Genomic DNA, 18,304 nt, shown 5'->3' with positions numbered 1-18,304 from the left:
CAGAGTCTACATCCCTTGTACTCCATAGAGGGGGAAAGCCAGTGGTTCTGAGGATGTGTAGATTTAATAATCTTTTTTCTATGGAGTTGGACAGGAGGGTTTCCTATAGCTTGTAGTAAAAGAATAATTCCAGTTATTGTTTCCCAGCCAGGATATGGGGTGCAAGTCCTTTCCCTCTTATGCCCAAAGGACATCCCCCACCTCACAATTCAGACAGGCTACATTTTGGTCACAAGTTTTGGTTCAAAGCACTTCAGAGCAAATGCCCGTGAGTTGAATTGAAGTATCCAGATTGAATGAGGATGGTTTGAGGGGAAAATAACAACAAATTTGACCTTTTATGAGATTCATTCTGTGTTAGGTTTACTATGTGGGCAGTCTCTGCAGGAATTTCTGGTGTTTGCTCTTTGAGAATCAAATAAGACTTACCCAGGAAGATACAGAAGTTCAAATAAGCCAGCCTCAGGACACAATATATACAAAGGAATTATTGAATACAGTAGTATGATTGTAGAAAAACAAGTCTAACAATAATAGTAAACCACACATTGCAGGGTCAGCGGTGTTGGAACAATGTGGTTATGCCTTCCCACTTCTTACCAACCGTAAATACTAGTGACAAGAGATGGAGAGTATTAAGTGGGAAGCCTTACAGGGGGGTTAGGGAGACATGAGGGCAGGGCCCTGGGGGGAATGAGCAGCATAAGGGAATGAGGCTACAGTTATGACCAGCTGTAGCCAGAATCTGCCCCCCTTGAGCTTCCTGAGTGGCACAAAGTACCTGGAAAAATTTAGAACAGAAGAAACACACTTGGGAAGCAAAGCATGATGTAATGAGAAGCTACAGTTGATATTAAATACATTTTTGTAATCCTGAAATTGATTGAGTTCTGTAATAATTACGTCATGGAGTAACTAATCTGCAGAAGCCAGATTCATAGCATTATTGGTCAGCATTTAACTGTATTATTTATAATTAATTACAATTTAAAAGTTTTATATACAAATGTTCCTGAAAGACTTGTATGTAGACTATAACAGCACACTTTACAGAAATGAAAATTGCCACAAAGTGGTGTGTGTGTGTGTGTGTGTGTGTGTATTTATCTTTGATTAAAATATGAAAGCCAAAATAATACAGTGAAACTATTGAAAACCAAATGATACCAATACACATCTGTCTCTCTATCTCTATATCTATCAAGTGCATCTATGTGTCTGTCTGCAAGTCCATTTGTTCAAGAATTCCTCCTAAATGTTAAGAGCTAGAGCCACCAAATTTGATATGCAGCTTCCTCTTCTCCTAACTTAGAACAACAAATCAAGGTTTGATTGTGCCAAGACAATTGGAAGCCATGGGAAAAGGGCTGTTTTCCATAACATGCAAAGGGTGGGGGAGGAGCTGGAGGGAGAGAAAACACTCCTGGCAGCTGTGGGTGGAGAAGATGGGGGGAGGAGGGGGGGAGAGAGGAGAGAAAATGCCCCTGGTGGCTGGGGAAAGCTGGGAGTATTGAAAATGCTCATGGTGGCCGGGGAGAGGAAGTGGGGGAAGAAAAGGCCTATGTCAGATGGAACCTCCTTCCCTGACTGAGCCCCTCCTCACTCCCCAACCCTCAGTCTTGCACCTTCTTCCCTAACCACCTATACTGCCCCCCACAACCACAAAGCCCTGCTTTGACTCCTACACCTCCCACACCACCAACCCCCTGCCCTGAGGGACCTGGGTAATGCCAGATAAGTCTGCCAGTTATAAACCCATCATAGCATAATTAAACCTTTGAGCAATTTACACAATGTAGTTTTGATGAAAGAACTATATCCAAGCCTATGCATTTTTCTTCTTTCTCACCCCTTCCCCCATTTCTATATAAAAGTTGGTGCTATTATTATTCCTGTTAATGTTTTATATAAATTCTCAAAGATTTACCCGACATTGCTCAGGTCCTTAACTCAAATACATTTAGTTTTTCGTAATTTAAATCACTGTTCCAGGATGGGGCTGAGGATTTCAGAATGCAGACTGTTCATGGGGAGAGGACAACCCCAACCTTCTTTCACCACAGCCCTTGAGACCAGGTGAGAAGTACCTGTCCATGGCCAATGCAACTGCAGCAGGCATAGCTGGGGCAGAGATGCATGTCCCCTGGTTGGGGGACAGACAAACACACAAACAGAAAAGTCTTTATGAAAAATATAGTAGATTGCTATCCCTGTGTTCACCTCTGCCCCTCTGGCCCAGTGGAGTTATAGCTATCCCAGTCCCAATCTCTGACCCATTCCTCCCCCACTGTGGTCATTCTGCACTATAACTCTCTCCTGCCAGACCCCTCCCTTTCCATTTTATGGGAAACAATCAAATTCCAAGCATATCCCATTGTCCTGGCATAACCAAACCCTGACCTTGCTTTAAGTTATGATAAGTGGAAGCTGCATAACAAATTTAATGGCCGTAGCACTTACTATTTAAGAGCAATTCTTGAACAGACAGACAGACACAGATTTCTAAAATATATAGTAAGATTTGTCTTGCAGTAGTATATAGGGACCTCAGATAGATGTAGGGACCCACTCTGTTAGGCATATAATAAATGGAACAAAAAGAGTTACTGGTCCCAGAGAGTTCACAAATAAAATGTTGGTGGATGCCATACTTACTGGAAACAACATATAATCTAAGATGACCTTATTTTACATTCTCAGTGTTTTATTTTCTCATTCAGAATAGCTAGTCACAATGGTCTACATTGCCCACTAGGGCTCTGTCCATATTTTCTACAGTTGGTAGTATCTTTCCATCAGTCAACGTATTGAACTTCTGCTGAAACCAGTAAGAGTTCTGTGTAAAAACTGGTGGTAAACTATAGTGTTTGAGTACATCTACACTGCAGCACTATTTCGGGATACATCCAATATCCCAAAATAACTTTTCTGCATCTTTGAAACAAGCCTGTTATTTCTTAAATTTAACGAGCTCTCTTTTCCAACGTCCCTGTAAACCTCGTTCCATGAGAATTAAGGGACATTTCGGAATAGCCGTTTATTTCCAAAATTGGTGCTGTGTAGACAGCACCTAATTACAAAAGAAGCTATTTTGAAATTAACTCAAAATAAGGTACTCAATTTGCATAGCTCAAATTACATAGCGTGTTTCAAGCTGAGGGTGCAGTGTAGACACACCCAAAGTGTCTACTGGTGCAGTAGCAGAGTATCTACAGATATTTTAAGGTCACTTGAAGGTTTTCTAAGCTCATAAATTCACACTTGCCACAGCTTGTTAGGCTTTAAAGTAGTTGGAGGGTGGGGAAAAGTGGAGGATGAGAGCATTTGCTTAATTTATGTAATCCTGAATATACTTCCAGTGTACTGTAGAGGACCAAGATAACCTTTTACTGCAACAAAAAATTAAGAATGAAGAAAGTACATGTCAAAAAGAGTGTGTATAAAAGTCTAAAAAGAATGGGGAAAGAAGCTTGGAGAATTACAAACAGTTGTTGAGAAAGAGAAGTTACAGTGGATCACAAAATGAATATGAGCCAACAATGTGACACAGTTACACAAAAGGCTAATCTTCTGCAGGGATGTAGTCAGAGGATCATTGTAGGTCTTTGCTCAGCAGTGGGAAGGTTTTAGCTAGAGTTAGGTGACTACACTTTATTAAAGCTGTGGACAATTGGAGGGAGTGCAGAGGAGAACAAGCAAAAGGATAAAATGCTTAGAAAACCTGATGTCTCAGGAGATGTTGGAAAAAAAGGACGTGTTGTCTTGTGAGAAGAAAGCTGAGTGGGAAGCTGATAAGTCTCCACATGTGTTCTTTCAGGGGCACTGGAACAGAAGGCCATTCCATACCCCTTTTGGAAGAAGGAGGGCTGTGCCCTTTTGCTTTTCATCAGCCCTAAAGATAAGTGACTGGGGGTAAGGGAACTGGGAAAAGGTTGTATGGGAGCGGGACCTCAGGGAATGGGGAAGTGTGGGAGTTGGGGGATCCGGAGGAAAGGGCAATGCAAGAGTGGGGACTTCAGAGGGAGAAGGGATGATGCACTAGGGGTGGGGGAGTCCACTGTGTGGGTACTGGTGGCCCCTCTACTGTTAGGAAGCTTCCTCTTCCTCTACCCCTTTGTTATTGAATGTTATAAAGAGGACTCAGATCAACTGGAGGTAGGGCAAGAATTAATCAGTAAAATCTGTGACAAAAGAGATTCGGGTTAGATATGAGGAAAAACTTTCTAGCTCTAAGGATAGTTAAGAATTGTTTTAGGCTTCCAACAGAGAATTTTAATCACTATCAGTGGTTTTTAAGACCAATATCTGTAAAACATATTGTAGGTTTACTTGGTCCTGCCTCACAGCAATGGGATGAACTACATGACCTCTTGAGGTCTCTTTCAGCCCTCTATTTCTCACTGATTTTTTTTAAAGTGCAACTAAATTCTGAGGGTGATAATCTACTGTGCATTACTAACACCTGACGTATTTATTATAAAGGAACAGAGGGGCAGATCCTGTAAAGCAATTGCATTAGCTGAGGATCTGTTCCTTTCTTACACCTATATGTGTTTGCACTTAACTTCAGTTTTGTTTTTTTAGCAGCTTTTTCTTCACTTGGAAAATCATAAACTGATAAATTACATTTGATTTCTCTTTCCCTTCTTTTTTTATCAGCAGCTGGTGTAGTTATTTGAGAAACTATCAGGTACATTTGATAACGATTATATTCATTTGTATAATCTTTACTAGACACTTAGCTGCTACAGGAACTTACTATTCTACTCTGGATTTTTCTTTGCACATACCATAGCTTAAAACAAATATAGTGTATTGACTGTTGTAGCTGAACTCTGTTGCAATGGTCTATTTCTGTTAGTTTCATTTAAGTACCAATCTATCAACAAGTAAAAACATTTTTATGACATCCTGTGCTGTGTAAATGCACTAAAAGGTGACAGATATTGACTTTGTGGCCTGTGACACATTGAACAGTAATGTCAACTGAGCTAATGTTTTCTCATAGTGTTGTGTTTTTTGGTTTGTAGTATAGATATATGCTCCAGTGATTTCTTGATCTTTCCTGTCTGAGATTTTTAATGTTGATTACATACTCTAGTTATCTGTTGGAAACTCTGATTGGATTAAATTAATTACAGTAAATTACTAATCTTTTAAATGGGACTTGTTGAAATAAGAACCTCTGATGTTACCACAAAGGCTTAAATTCAGTCTATTACTATCGGGAGCCATCCATCTAACTTAAGTAAGAATGTTAAGTATCAGGTAATTGACTAATTGAATAGTCGATGCATTTTGCATCGACTACTTGATAAGTCAATAGGATGCCTCTGCCTTTGAAGCAACGCGCCACATGGAGCCCGGGGTCAGCTGGGGACTCTCCCACTGACTCCAGGCTCTATGAGGCGCTGCTGCGTTGAAACACTGCGTGCAGCCTGGGGACACCTCAGCTGACCCCGGACTGCATGCAGTTTTTCAAAGCAGCAGCACAATGTCGAGTTTGGGGTCTAGCCCCAGGCTTCAAGCACATTGCTGCTTTGAAGTATTCCTTCCTTCCCTGCCCCTTGCTGCCTCTATCAGATAGAGGCAGCAAGGGTTGGGGGGAACAACTAGTTGACTATCCTGTCTACTAGTCCTTCACATCCTTAAAGTTAAGCAACTTCAACTACATAAATATTATAGGTGATGTCGACATACTTAGACCTACTTCCCATGATGTCTTCACTGTGGTAAATTGACAACTGATGCTCTCCTGTCAATTCCACCCATGCATCTCTTTCTGGTGGAGTACGACAGTCAATGGGAGAGAGCTTGGCCGTCTATTTATTGTTTCTATATTAGGCATGATAAATTGATTCCCGCTTGATCAATCAATGCCTGTCAATCTGGTGAGGTAGTTTAGACAAGTCCTGGTTTATCAAAGCACGAATTTTACAAAGCAAAGTGCTAAAAGAAGAATAACACTATATTTGAATACAGTTCTCTTGTACTGTATAACAGTATTAAACTATTTATTATATGTTTTATTAGTCTGTTACTAACCCCAGTCTCTTGAGGAATCTTGCATCCATACAGAGCTGAGTCAATCACAGTTTAGATTTTTGGATTACATTTAATCTCCCAAACAGGATAATAATTTAAAAAAAATGAAACTAGCAGAAATGTTTTAATAAGTAGGATGTAATACTAATGAATCCAGATTAGGCTCTAATCCCACTATGGCACAAGAGCCTAGAAAAATATTGTGAATCGGTCTCAGGTGCTTACTATTGTAGAATCAAATACTTTATATGTCAAACATGTTTCCATGATCCCTGCAATTTTCAAGCTTTCTACATGAAAGTAGATTAAAGCTCATTCACCTGAATCTACAGAGAATAACAACGGAATGCATTGCGCTCAGCAGGTGTATAGAGCTAAAAAATAGGCCAGATCCTTAAGTCTGGCCAGGCTGAATGGGGGCTCTTTTCTGAGACTCTGGGGCCATTCCTGAGACATAAATTTAAGCAGTTTAAAGGACCTAATCCTGGACATCTGCTCAGTATAGGGGTGTACTGGCCGCCACTCCTGACTACATCACCTGCACTGGCAGCAGGGAGGAATGCAGCTGTAGCTGTCTCTATGAGAGGACCAAATTAATGGATGCAATCTGCAAGTGGTGGGCATTATTACCACCTTCGAGTATTTTGAAATGTCATGTCCTCAAAAATCACAACATGGGTATAAAATCTTGAGTGAATTTTTTGTTTTTTTGGAGGGATGGGGATTGCCTTTTTGTTTTTAAATAAGTTTGAGGTTCATTTTATTTGCTTTTACATTTTGGATCCTTTAATGTTCATTTTCATTCTTTTCTCCACAACTACAAGAGCTAGAATTGTTTTAATGAGATTTTCCTGTAATCATTTGCATGCAGAATCTGAGGCTTTAAGAAAATACTGTAGATCATGAGACTTTCAATAAAATTCATGGGAGCTCTCAAAACTACGTGTGGGGCAAAGGGATTGAACAGTACTAAATTTGTCTCAGCACCACAGTATTTCTTAGTGAGTAATACGCTGGACTGTTTTGTCTCCTGTAAGGTTTACCTGATTTGTGGTGGGTCAGGGATTCATTCAAAAGGATGTGGATGTTTATCCCAAGGTTCTGAACCTGCCTGATCTACATTATATTGCTATGTTGTGAAAAAAGATTTTCTTGTGAGATTTCCAGTATTCCTTGATTCAGCTGGGAGCATAATACAATTGGAATAGCACTTTATATGAATCTACGCTTCTGTTTTTTAAGTGAATTGAACGCAGGAGTCCAGAGAGAAGGGTTGACCAAGCTTTTAAAACTAACTTACATGAATCTAAAGAAGAGATTTAGATTTGTAATTTGGGCTACAATTCAGACATTCAAGTTTGTATTTGTTTTTCCTTTTGGTTGAGTGAGAAAGAGGCCGGCAGGAACATGTTCTCTCCATGTACATTTTAGGACTCTTTATCTTATTTTATTTTATTTTATTTTATTTTGGTTAAGATTATAGGAGATGTGCCCACCATTTGGAAGTTTTAAATCAAGTATAAATGGATCATCATTGTGATTCATGCTGCATGCCACTGACACATAACTCATATCTGGTGTCTCCTTATTCTAGGTTTCCAACCAAGAACATGGCTTCTGATGAAAGGGAGATAGTGGTTTGGGTATGCCAGGAGGAGAAGATTGTGTGTGGACTGACAAAGCATACCACCTGTGCTGAAGTGATCCAAGCTCTACTAGAGGAACATCAAGCTACATTTGGAGAAAAAAGGTTTCTTTTTGGACAGCCTAGTGATTATTGTATCATAGAAAAATGGAGAGGCTCTGAACGAGTCCTTCCTCCGCTGACAAAAATGCTGAGACTTTGGAAAGCCTGGGGAGAAGAGCAGCCCAATTTGCACTTTGTTCTGGTGAAGTCAGATGCTTTCCTTTCATTTCCATTGTGGAGAACAGCTGAAGCAAAAATAATACAAAACATAGGAAGACAATGGGAGCTCAGCCCAGCAAATTATATGAAGATGCTGCCAGTGGATAAGCAAAAGAGGATTGTTAGAAAGACTTTCCGGAAACTGGCCAAACTTAAACAGGACAATGCTCTGCAAGAGAGAGACAATATGGAAACATTGATTCATCTGATCATTTCCCAAGATCATACCATTCATCAGCAAGTCAACCGAATGAAGGAATTGGATATGGAAATTGAAAAATGTGAAGCCAAATTCCATCTAGCTCAAATAGAAAATGACGGAGAAAATTATGTGCAGGATTCTTATTTAATGGCCACTTCAAATGATGATGAGCAACAAACAAATGTGCCACATGGTCAACATCAGATGTATGAATATTTGAGCAAAAGTGATGGAATACTACAGTTCGAAGAAGGACTGAAACATCACAAACTACTAATTGAAAAGCTCTCTGCTGAAATAGAAAAAGAGGTAAAAGGTCTATGCACTGAAACAAATGAGGATGGCAAATTCATGCCAGAGGCTTTAAATGGCCAAATGGAACCCTCAAATTTAGAAAGTATCCAACAAGATTTGGAAAATAGTATGAAAGATGGCTTGAGAATTCATTCTCACTTGAGCTGCATTCAGAAAGAGGTTACCTACAGGGACTTGCTGCTGCAGAAGAAGGAAAAAGAATATGATCTCCTGGCAGAAGAATTTAATTCTCTGCATATCAAAGACAAAACTGAATCCAGATATCCAGCTTGTGAAGAACAAATGAAGGACAGTGAGGGGACCAGCAAGAGTGTCATGGTGCCAGACTTTGTTCATAAAGTGACTAATTTAGACATAAATGATACAGACTCTGACACTGGAATCAGCTCTACTCATAGTCAGGACTCTGAAACAGCTTTAGGAGACATGGTACTGTTGTCAACCTAGCTGGAGACCACCGTGCCCATGAGAGAGCAATGTAAAAACAACCACCTTTGGGCGAATATTTATCATTTCAAAACTTTAGCTATCATCAAGGATGTGTACACTGTGGCTGGAAGTGAGACTCCCAGCCTGCGCACACAAGACTTACACTAGGTAGGGCTTGAGCTAGCTTGCCAAACCAGAAGCGTGGGATGTTGTGGCTTGGGCTATAGCCCAGACTTTGAAGCCTGTCTGACCCCCTGGGCTTGATAACCCGAGCTGCAGCCCCAATGACAACATTCATTGTTTAGTAGTGGGGCCCAAGCTAACATGCTAGTGCAGTCTACTCAGGCTGAGTGGTTGTATAGACATGCCCACAGCATCTCAGTCCTGAAGACATTGCCCACTCTGGCCACAATCCAACAGAGTACTTTATCATGTATCTGGCTATGAATACGGAGGACTATATTTGCTCAAACTAACACACATGCTATAGCAAATCAGTAATCACATATGCTTAGAGTTACACCAATACTAAAACACTTAGCTGGATCGGGACCAGAGTGCACAGTGTTGTGTAAGACAGAGCTTCATTGAGACTAGTGCTCTGATGCGAGTGGCACAAACCAGATGTGAAAATTCCTGATGTGGAATCCCTTAATCTTTGGGTCCATTTCTACATCTGACCAGCCTTTTTGAAATGTGGATATAGGGGAAAGACCAATTAGACAAAGAGCTTGATTCTCTGCTCCATTACGCTATCTGTATTCAGCTGGTGTAACAAGATGTAGGTCAAGGCACAAACTCTGTTAAAATGTAGTTTTTATGATATTGTGGAGCAGGTAAAAAAGCAAATACTTATTGTGATATATATTTAAATTCCATTACCATAGATCACAAAGAGTAAAACTTTCTAAATAACTTAAGTGCCATTTTCAAAAGTGACGTAAGCACATAGGGGCATGTTTACATGGCAATTGAAAAACAATGTCTGGCCCATGTCAGCTAAAGGGCTGTTTAATTGTAATGTAGACATTCTGGTTTGGGCTCAGGCTTGAGCCATAATCTACACCACAATTAAGCACTTCCTTAGCTCATGCTCCATGATCCCAGGTCAGCTGACATTGGCTAGCTGAATTTGTTTAATTGCAGCATAAAAAGACTCTAGCAGTCTAAATTCCACTGACTTTCAGTAAGATGAAAGGTTGAAAGTTAATCTGGAATTAGGTAGGTGAAAATGTAAAGTCAATTGCTCCTAATTAACACCATGTTTGAAGTTTCTTATTCCAGAATGAAAACATCCACAGATGGAGTTAATCAGGAATAATTAATTAGGAATTGCTGTTTTGGAATAATGTCTTGTGGTAAACAAGCCATTAAGCTCTGAAGGCCCAGATATTACCAATTATTTAGCACCCAACTTCCACTGAAATTGTTGAGAATAAAGTACGGAATTCCTTTAAGGATCCCTGAGTCATTTTGAAATGGTTGAAAATTTACTCTGAAATCTGACTAAATGCATTCAATGGGATCCATGTATAGGGCAAGCTAAGCAACACAAAGTTCAGTCATGTTATGAACTTCAAGTTTTAAATTTTTGAGGTGAAAAGACGATATTTAGATGTCATTGAAATTATTTTAGATTTATGCAATTTTTTACTCTCCTTATATTTTGGTGTTCGTGATGGTCCCCCCCAACCTCCCTTGAGTGACTGCCAGTCATCAGGTTCTCAGAATGACTACAACACTGTGGTAATAGCCTTGTAAATATGACTTGGAGAGCAATATTTCCTAAACACCACAAAGTGTTTGTTTTAAAGACTTCTGAACTCTGGACTTCATGAAGAGAGTTTGCGTTTTCAGATATGTGTCTTGGCTGCCTTAATGTATTTTATCACTCAACATTATATAGAATGCTTGGGTTGCTTCAAGAGTAACATGTGGAGCTCACATACATGAGTTCTTGATGGAAACTCAGATCTATTGCAAACAAAGTGTCTTTATTTTATCGTAATTTATTAACACAATTTGGCATCTTTTGTACTCTGGATGTCATGTACTGATATTAGACATTGCATGCACTTCTCAGTTCAGAGCTTTGAATGTTGAAAGTAGGCTAATGCATTTCCTGAGTTCTTGTGCAGTCAGAGATTGTCTAATATGTCAGCCTTTTTTATAAATACAGTTTCTAGCCTGTCTATTCCCATTGAAATTCTCTCCCGTGCAATGTCTTTAGGAGACTTGGAATCCTGTGGCACCTTAGAGTTTAATACATTTGTTAGGACATGAGCTTTTGGAGGTAAAACTTGTTTCATCCAGTGAATTGGAGTGGAAGTTACAGAAACAGGAGTGTGTATATAAAAAGAAGTTGCTTGTGTTAATGAAGCTAATCATAGGGGAAAGTGGGTCATTCACAGCATTTAGTCTGGAGATGTGAATATTCAGAGAGGGGATCCTTTGTAATTCATTAACCAGTTGAAATCCTTATTCAGTCCTAAGTTGAAATTGTTGAATTTGCAAATGAACTCCAGTTCAGCTGTCTCCTCTTGTAAGCGGTTTTTGAAATAATTTTGTAGATGGCTACTTTCAAATCCATTACTGAATGTCCAGGGAGGTTGTTTCCCCACAGATTTATGTGCTTTACCATTCCTGGTGCCTGATTTGTGTCCATTTATGCTTTGGAATAGAGACGGTCTGGTTATGCCAATATACATGGTGTATGGGTGTGGGTGTGGCATTGCTGTCACTTGATGGCATAGATCACATCAGTGTATGGACAGGTGGATGAGTTCCTGATGGTGTGGCTTATATGAGGTTCATCCACCTGCACATTCATTATGTGATACGTGGGAACTGCAAAATATGTTCATTATGAATGTACTGCCTCTCCATAAGTCATATTTCTCTGGCACCCTTGAACTCTGATTTAATGACTCACAGGATTCCATTGGATGAACATTGCTTACTGAATAAGAGAAACATAAAAAAGTGCTGCATAATAGTGCAACAGTTTAGACTCAGAGGAAATTATCTGATTCAGAAAATAAAAGTATATGAGTTAGATTTGAATAAAAGGAAAGTCAGGGCATTTGGTTCAGGTAGAGGAAGGGAGAAGTGTTAGTTTGATGTCAGATAGATAGTTATCTATTGAGAATGGGAAGAATAAGCAGGTGAGTGGGCATAGCAGTGGTGCTGGCCCACTTCTCTTTGAGGTGGAATAATTTTGGATCCATGTATGACCCCAGGGAAAGACCCTCAGTTGTTATAAAATGATGTAGTGGAAGTCAGTGAAGAGACCTAGAATTTATATCAGATGAGAATTTGGTCCCGGAACTGTCAAGAGCTTCACTGAAGAATTCATTCTTCCATATATAAAATAACCACTGTAATCTTTTCCCAATGTATATTGGATATAATTTCATGTTTCTGCATGATTAAAGTGTAATTTTACAGATTTGATTTTCAAATCAAATATGTCAAAATGTAATTACTTGTTTCAGGTTCTTGACGACTCTTTCATTTAGAAGACAAATAAATACATAATTATCACTTGATTATGTAGAAGTGTACAATATTTGCCATTCATTTACATGGTTAATAATTACAGTTTAATTAATTGCACTATTATTGCATGATTGTCTGTATTTTGCAAAACCCAAGAAATGTTATCACTTCAAAACTAAGGGCCAAATTTGATTCTCTGATCTGAGTGCATAAAATAAGTGAAATGGGGAATTGTCTTCTGTATTAATCCTATCTGTCTGTCTATCCACTTCCATGGATGATTGATATTCAAATGTTATATGGTACGGCAAAATGCCTAGTCATATTCTACACTTAGTAATATTTCATTAGCTTTACTTAGTCTACATTATCTATCTTCAATGTATGTCATCTTGTCTATATTGGACCATCATCTTAATATGGAAAGTAGACAGCTGGAAAATGGAAACCCCTGACTTCCCCCCACCCCCTTTAAAATAATCACATTTTTAAAAATAATTTAGTTGCTGAACCAGTAAAAAATGTCAAGAACATGACATTTTTCAAGAAGGGTCTTCAAGATAAATGTCAGTTTCAGGTACACTGAAACAGATTCTTTTTTGGCTTCCTAGTTGCCTGAAGGGAAGATCTTGTCAAAGTTACAAGTAACATTGACAAGAGCCTGAAGTCTGGCTGCTGTGACTCCAAATCTTCCTACCTATGCTACAGTTCAGAGAAGCATAGACAGGCTATTCTAGACTCTCTCCCTTGCTTCCAGCTCTGCCAGCTTCCTACCTTTCCCTTCTTGGAATTTGTGAGGAGGTCAGGAACGGGCTGCTCACTAGGAAAGTTAAAAGTCTTCTAGGAAGGCAGCCAGAGACCCTGATGGAAAATTAGTGTTGGGGTGTTTTGTCAAAACAGATCAATGTTTGTAAGGAAATCATTCCATTTTTTAAAAATTGACCAGCTACAATGGAAAGAAAGCATTCTAACTAATTCACTCATTTAGAGAGTAGTCTGAATGATGTCAGTGATTTTACTTACTGATTTAGGAAGGATGAAATATTTTGAGTAGCAGCTGTTGTAGGATGTAGGCATTCTTTGCATAAATAGATAATTTGGAGGAATGAATGGACACCTGAATATTAGCACTCCCTTGAAAGCAAAGAGCAAGAATTAGTTTTTCTTCTCTCCCATTCTCATCCAATACTTAAGAAAAATATGCTGATCACATTAAATCTCAATTTTTCCATTCATTAAATTAAGCAAATCTTTACATATTTTATTGTTCTATTCAATTAAATGATGTTGCCAGTGCAAATACTTTTCACATGAAATAATTTAAAAACTGAATATACTGCTAAGAGCAGAATTCTAATTGCCTTCTAATTGCTTTACTTTTAAAGTTGCATTAGGCCAGCAATTCTCAAATTGTGGGGAAGGATTCCCCTAGGAATATATCAAGGAAGGCATGAGCTGTATGCCCCCCCATCAGAGCTCTGGCTGTCAGCCACAGAGTGCTATCTCAGAGCAATCCCACACTGGGAGATGGCAGGGCTATTGTAAGTGTGGCAATAGGGTACCAGATCAACTGTGATTTTTCATGTTGCCACCCATACTTCTGCTGGTGCAACAATTGCTTCAGAGCTGGGTGGCTGGCTGTCAGCCACTGCTCTTTGCTCTGCCTTCAGAACTGGGCAGTTCTATACTTTTATGTGCTTATGGGGGAGCACGTAAATGACTACCAACACAAAGAAGATGGACACAATCAAACACATTTGAGAACCACTGTATTGGACCATTCCTTTCTTCCTGAATTGTGGTTGAATTAACCTATGCAAAAATATATGATCTCTTCAAGTTATAGCAGTTGTATAATGATTCAATATATATTTTCTTTTCCTTCACTCATGTTGCTTATTTTTCTGAGTACAGGCAGTCCCTGGGTTACATGGATCTGACTTACTTACAAACTGGGTGAGGCAACCCTGCACTAGCTGCTTCCCCCCAGCAGACCAGGGAGATGCGAAGCTAGTGCCCCCTCCAGCAGACCAGGGAGAAGCGGAGCGGCTTTTCTCAGCAGACACCTCAACTTGAGAATAAAGGACTGAGGCAAGTGAGGTGTGGGAGAATAAAACTGAGCTCTGGAGAAATGTTTGGCTAGAGTTTCCCCTACAATATGTACCAGTTCTGACTTACATACAAGTTCAACTTAAGAACAAACCTACAGTCCCTGTCTTGTACGTAACCCAGGGACTGCCTGTACCTTGGTGGTAAATTTGAGAGCCTACCACATTATTTGACATTTTAGCACATAACAAAATAACAGACTACCCAGTATAGTCCCTGGGCTCCGTCGGGAAATACAGGACTAATCTGATTACATTATCAGGGTCTTTATTGTAAAATCAAGTTTTCCTGTGGAATCAATGAAAAAAAATCCTTTTTTCTATAATACATATTTAAATGTTTAAAAGACACTTTTTTTTTCTACTTTAAAATACTGCCTCCATGAGAGTTGGATTCTGGCCTGGGCAATGGGACCACACCATGGAGTATTGGAAAGTTGTCCAGGAATACACTACAGTGAAATAAATCTTGAAGCTCTTACTCAAGGAAAGTTTACCTTGACTTGTTAGGGAGTTTTGTCAAGAGTAGAATATAGCCATGTGGAATAAGAGAGTATTGTGTTACTCTAACAGTTGACTTTCATGTAGCACATGAATTTAGATACTAAGTCCTCATATGCTGACTTGTCTTCAATTTGAGTTGCTGAGTACACAGCATCTCTGAAAAATCACCCTAATATGTCTCAGCCCTGTCCCATTGGAAACAGTGAGACTGGCTATTGATTTCAGTGGAAATTGGATCTGGTCTGTAATGCTATACAGACTTAAATGTCTGTTCCTGCAAACTATTCCAATTAAGGTAATAGCAAGCACATGCTTAAGTTTAAGTAGGCACTAAATATTTTGATGAGCTGATGATTTTGTACAGAAATCTTATATTACATCTCTTTAGTAAATGAGTATGAAAGTCAGAATTGTATACAAGGGATGCTAATATACCAGAATAAAAATAAGGTCTAGAAAACCTGACTAGAACTCATATATATTTTATACCTTCAAATTTACTTGGATTTTTTTATTTTCGCAAAGACACTCAAAACTGACTCCAAATCCATTTTCCAAAGGCATATGCAATTGAAGAGCTTCACAAAATGCAGAATGTATATGCTGTGTCTGCTGAATTCCACATATGGGTGTGAAAAAGTAGTCTTTCTGCATGTAAATGCACGCTTTTGCTTGTGTAATCAGTGTATACACATTTGGCCTGACTCACATTTTCCTTGTGCATTTGAAAATTTGGCTTATAACGTTTATCCCCTTCACTGACTAATTTCTGAAGAATTAGTCTTTTGGAAATTAAACTATCCTTTTCAAGAAAATAATAATCCTGATGGTCACTTGCTTCTCTCCAGTCCATTAATTAAGTTTTCTAGGGCAAAATAGTCTTGGATCATTACGTAGTTAAAAAGTCCAGTGTCATTTTGATTCTGATTGTTTTCATTCAGAAGTATTAGATGCAAAGACTACACTTTTTGTTGTCGAGTTGCAAAATTTTGTAAAAACAAAATTGAATTGCCCTACACTGTAGAACTTTAGACACCACATAATGTCTGCTGCTCAGTTCTAGACTATACGTAGAGCCCTACATGGATCAACTCCCAAAAAACACTGCAAACAATGGAGAGGAGTATGGTCCTGTCATACCCAGGAGCCAGTGCCCTGCACCAGCAGCTCCTGCAAGAAGCACAGCTGCACCACCCCCAACCTCACCCCTGGCATCTCCTGTCTGGGATTGTACTGCCTTGCTTGTGGTGGGGCTGAGGGCAGTGCAGCCGTGCTTCCAAGAGGAGCTGCTGGAACGGAGTGATGGCTCCTGGGCGCAATGGAAAAAGGTGAACATTTCTATCCATGTACGATTCTAACCATAACTGTCAAAAGACAGGTACAAGCCCGAAGAAATAGTTCGCCCTGCCTCCCTATATGATAGAACTTCAGAGCTATGACCACCAGAATCACATTCTGACCAGTAAACCACACACCTAACTTAGACCTGGAAGTACACAATCAGGCAGCAGCAGGGAGTGGGGAAAAGCAAATGCAGTACTGTGTTAAATTTAAATTATTAAAAAGCAGTGTTCTCCTGCATAGCAAAGTTTCAAAACTATATTAAGGCAAGGCTCAGTTGTGAACTTTTGAAAGAACACCCAACATGTTTTTTTCAGAGTTGCAAACAGTCGCCATTCCCAAGGTATTCATAACTCTGAGGTTCTACAGCAGGGGGTGGGGAACCTTTTTCAGGTTGGGGGCTGCTGAAAAATTAGTTAGGCGGGGGACAACAGGGGCTGGAGCATCAGCACAAGCTCCCCAATGCTGGGTGGAAGGAACCTTGAGTTCTGGGGATCAGATCCAGGCAAGTTGGGGACCACATCTGGCCCCTGGACCTAAGGGTCCCCAACCTTGTTCTTCTGTATCTGGCACTCTAGTTACACATCTCAGTTTTTTACTTCATGAAACCAACATTATCTTGTCATACAAGCCCAGGAGAAGCCTGGACTCTTCTGAGGAGATATTAGATGTTGTGAGTGACAAATTCTTCTGAATAGAATCTACAATGTCCTATACTTTTCAATGGTCTGAATGTGTCTAGATCATGTGGACATGAATTGCATGTGAGCTGTTCACCCACCATCTAATTTGATCCCAATTCTCCTTTTTTTACTTCAAATATCTATCAGCCACGTGTTTGAGGCTCCATGCAACATCCTTTGATTTCAGTCACTTCCTAGCTCTGAATGAGCTAGCACCTGACCATACAGAAGCTTCTTTCAGTCCTTCCTTCAGAGAATAGTTTATTAATCAAAACAAAAAAAATGCAAAGTAACAAACTAAAGCTGTTCCATTGACCATTGCAGGACCCAGAAGATTTAGATTCTGTATGTCTGTCTCTTTTATAGGTCTAGTCACAGTAGCCTTGGAGGCTACTAGATTGTGTGCTCCAGCTCCAGGGGGAAGCCTCAAGACTCAGGGGCTGGATCCATGCAAGTTGAGGGCCACATCTGTCCCCCCAGGCCTTAGGTTCCCCATCCCTGCTTTATAAGGAATACTGGAACCCACCCAGCTGAGCCTCTTAAAGGGATAGCTACCCATGTTGCTCCTGGCCCTGAAGTGTGTGTCTACACAGCTCCAGGAATTAAGCCTTCTACCCCCATCTGTTAGATTCAGGCTAGCAGGGCTCATACTAAGGCTCTAAAAATAGCTGTCGGGATAGTGGTTTGAAGTTGCTAATTGGGCTAACGTTCAGGCCCCCCATAAATTTCATTCCAGGAAAGAGAGAGAGAGAACCCAAATGAAATGCAGAAAGCTTGAAAATTTGACCCATTTCCTGAGCATAAGTTGGTTCAGGTTTTGGGATCACACCCAATCAGCACAGTATTTCCAAATTTATTTTGAATCAATTTGTAATCAGACACAACTATATAACATTGATGTTAATCTTCTATTGCATCAGCTTGCCAAGATAAAGGGATAGTATCATCTTTGCTTGAGCTACATCTACACTGCGCAGTTATTTCGCAATAAGTTATTTTGTAATAGCTTATTTCGAAATAGCACACCTACACTGCAGGGAAGTCTCAAAATTAGTCTGAGACAGGCTTCCCTAATAGAGATGTGCTATCTCAATTTAGAGCCACAGGAGGAATAACTTAGAACAACCCTGGTGAAGGGCTATTTCGAAATAGCAGAAGTGGTGCATCTACACACACCTTATTTCAAAATAACTATTTTGGAATAGGCATTATTCTTTGTAGAATGAGGTTTACAGAAGTCAGACTGAGCCATCCATTATTTCGAAATAATTTT

The 18,304-nt window shown here is 39.6% G+C and overlaps 1 protein-coding gene across 13 annotated transcripts in view; it reads left to right on the top strand.

Annotated features, from left to right (window-relative positions):
* Nucleotides 1-12,445, top strand: part of RASSF9 (Ras association domain family member 9) — a 36,274-nt gene extending 23,829 nt beyond the window's left edge. For 7 of the 13 annotated variants that reach the window (XM_075932645.1, XM_075932637.1, XM_025180160.2 and 4 more), the window contains one exon: nt 7,640-12,445. In XM_075932645.1, the coding sequence (XP_075788760.1) occupies nt 7,640-8,915 (1,276 nt within the window). In that variant the 3' untranslated portion in view covers nt 8,916-12,445. Of the gene's footprint in view, nt 1-1,992; nt 2,077-3,817; nt 3,913-7,639 lie in introns of all 13 variants that reach the window. The other 6 variants (XM_075932694.1, XM_075932690.1, XM_025180159.2 and 3 more) reach the window with 2 other exon arrangements.
* The last annotated feature ends 5,859 nt before the right edge of the window (nt 12,446-18,304 follow it).

This window comes from Pelodiscus sinensis, chromosome 1 (genome assembly GCF_049634645.1).
Source record: "Pelodiscus sinensis isolate JC-2024 chromosome 1, ASM4963464v1, whole genome shotgun sequence".
In the NCBI taxonomy this organism is placed as follows: Eukaryota; Metazoa; Chordata; order Testudines; family Trionychidae; genus Pelodiscus; species Pelodiscus sinensis.
Note: the sequence above shows the minus strand (reverse complement) of the source record. Positions and strands in the feature narration are given on the sequence as shown.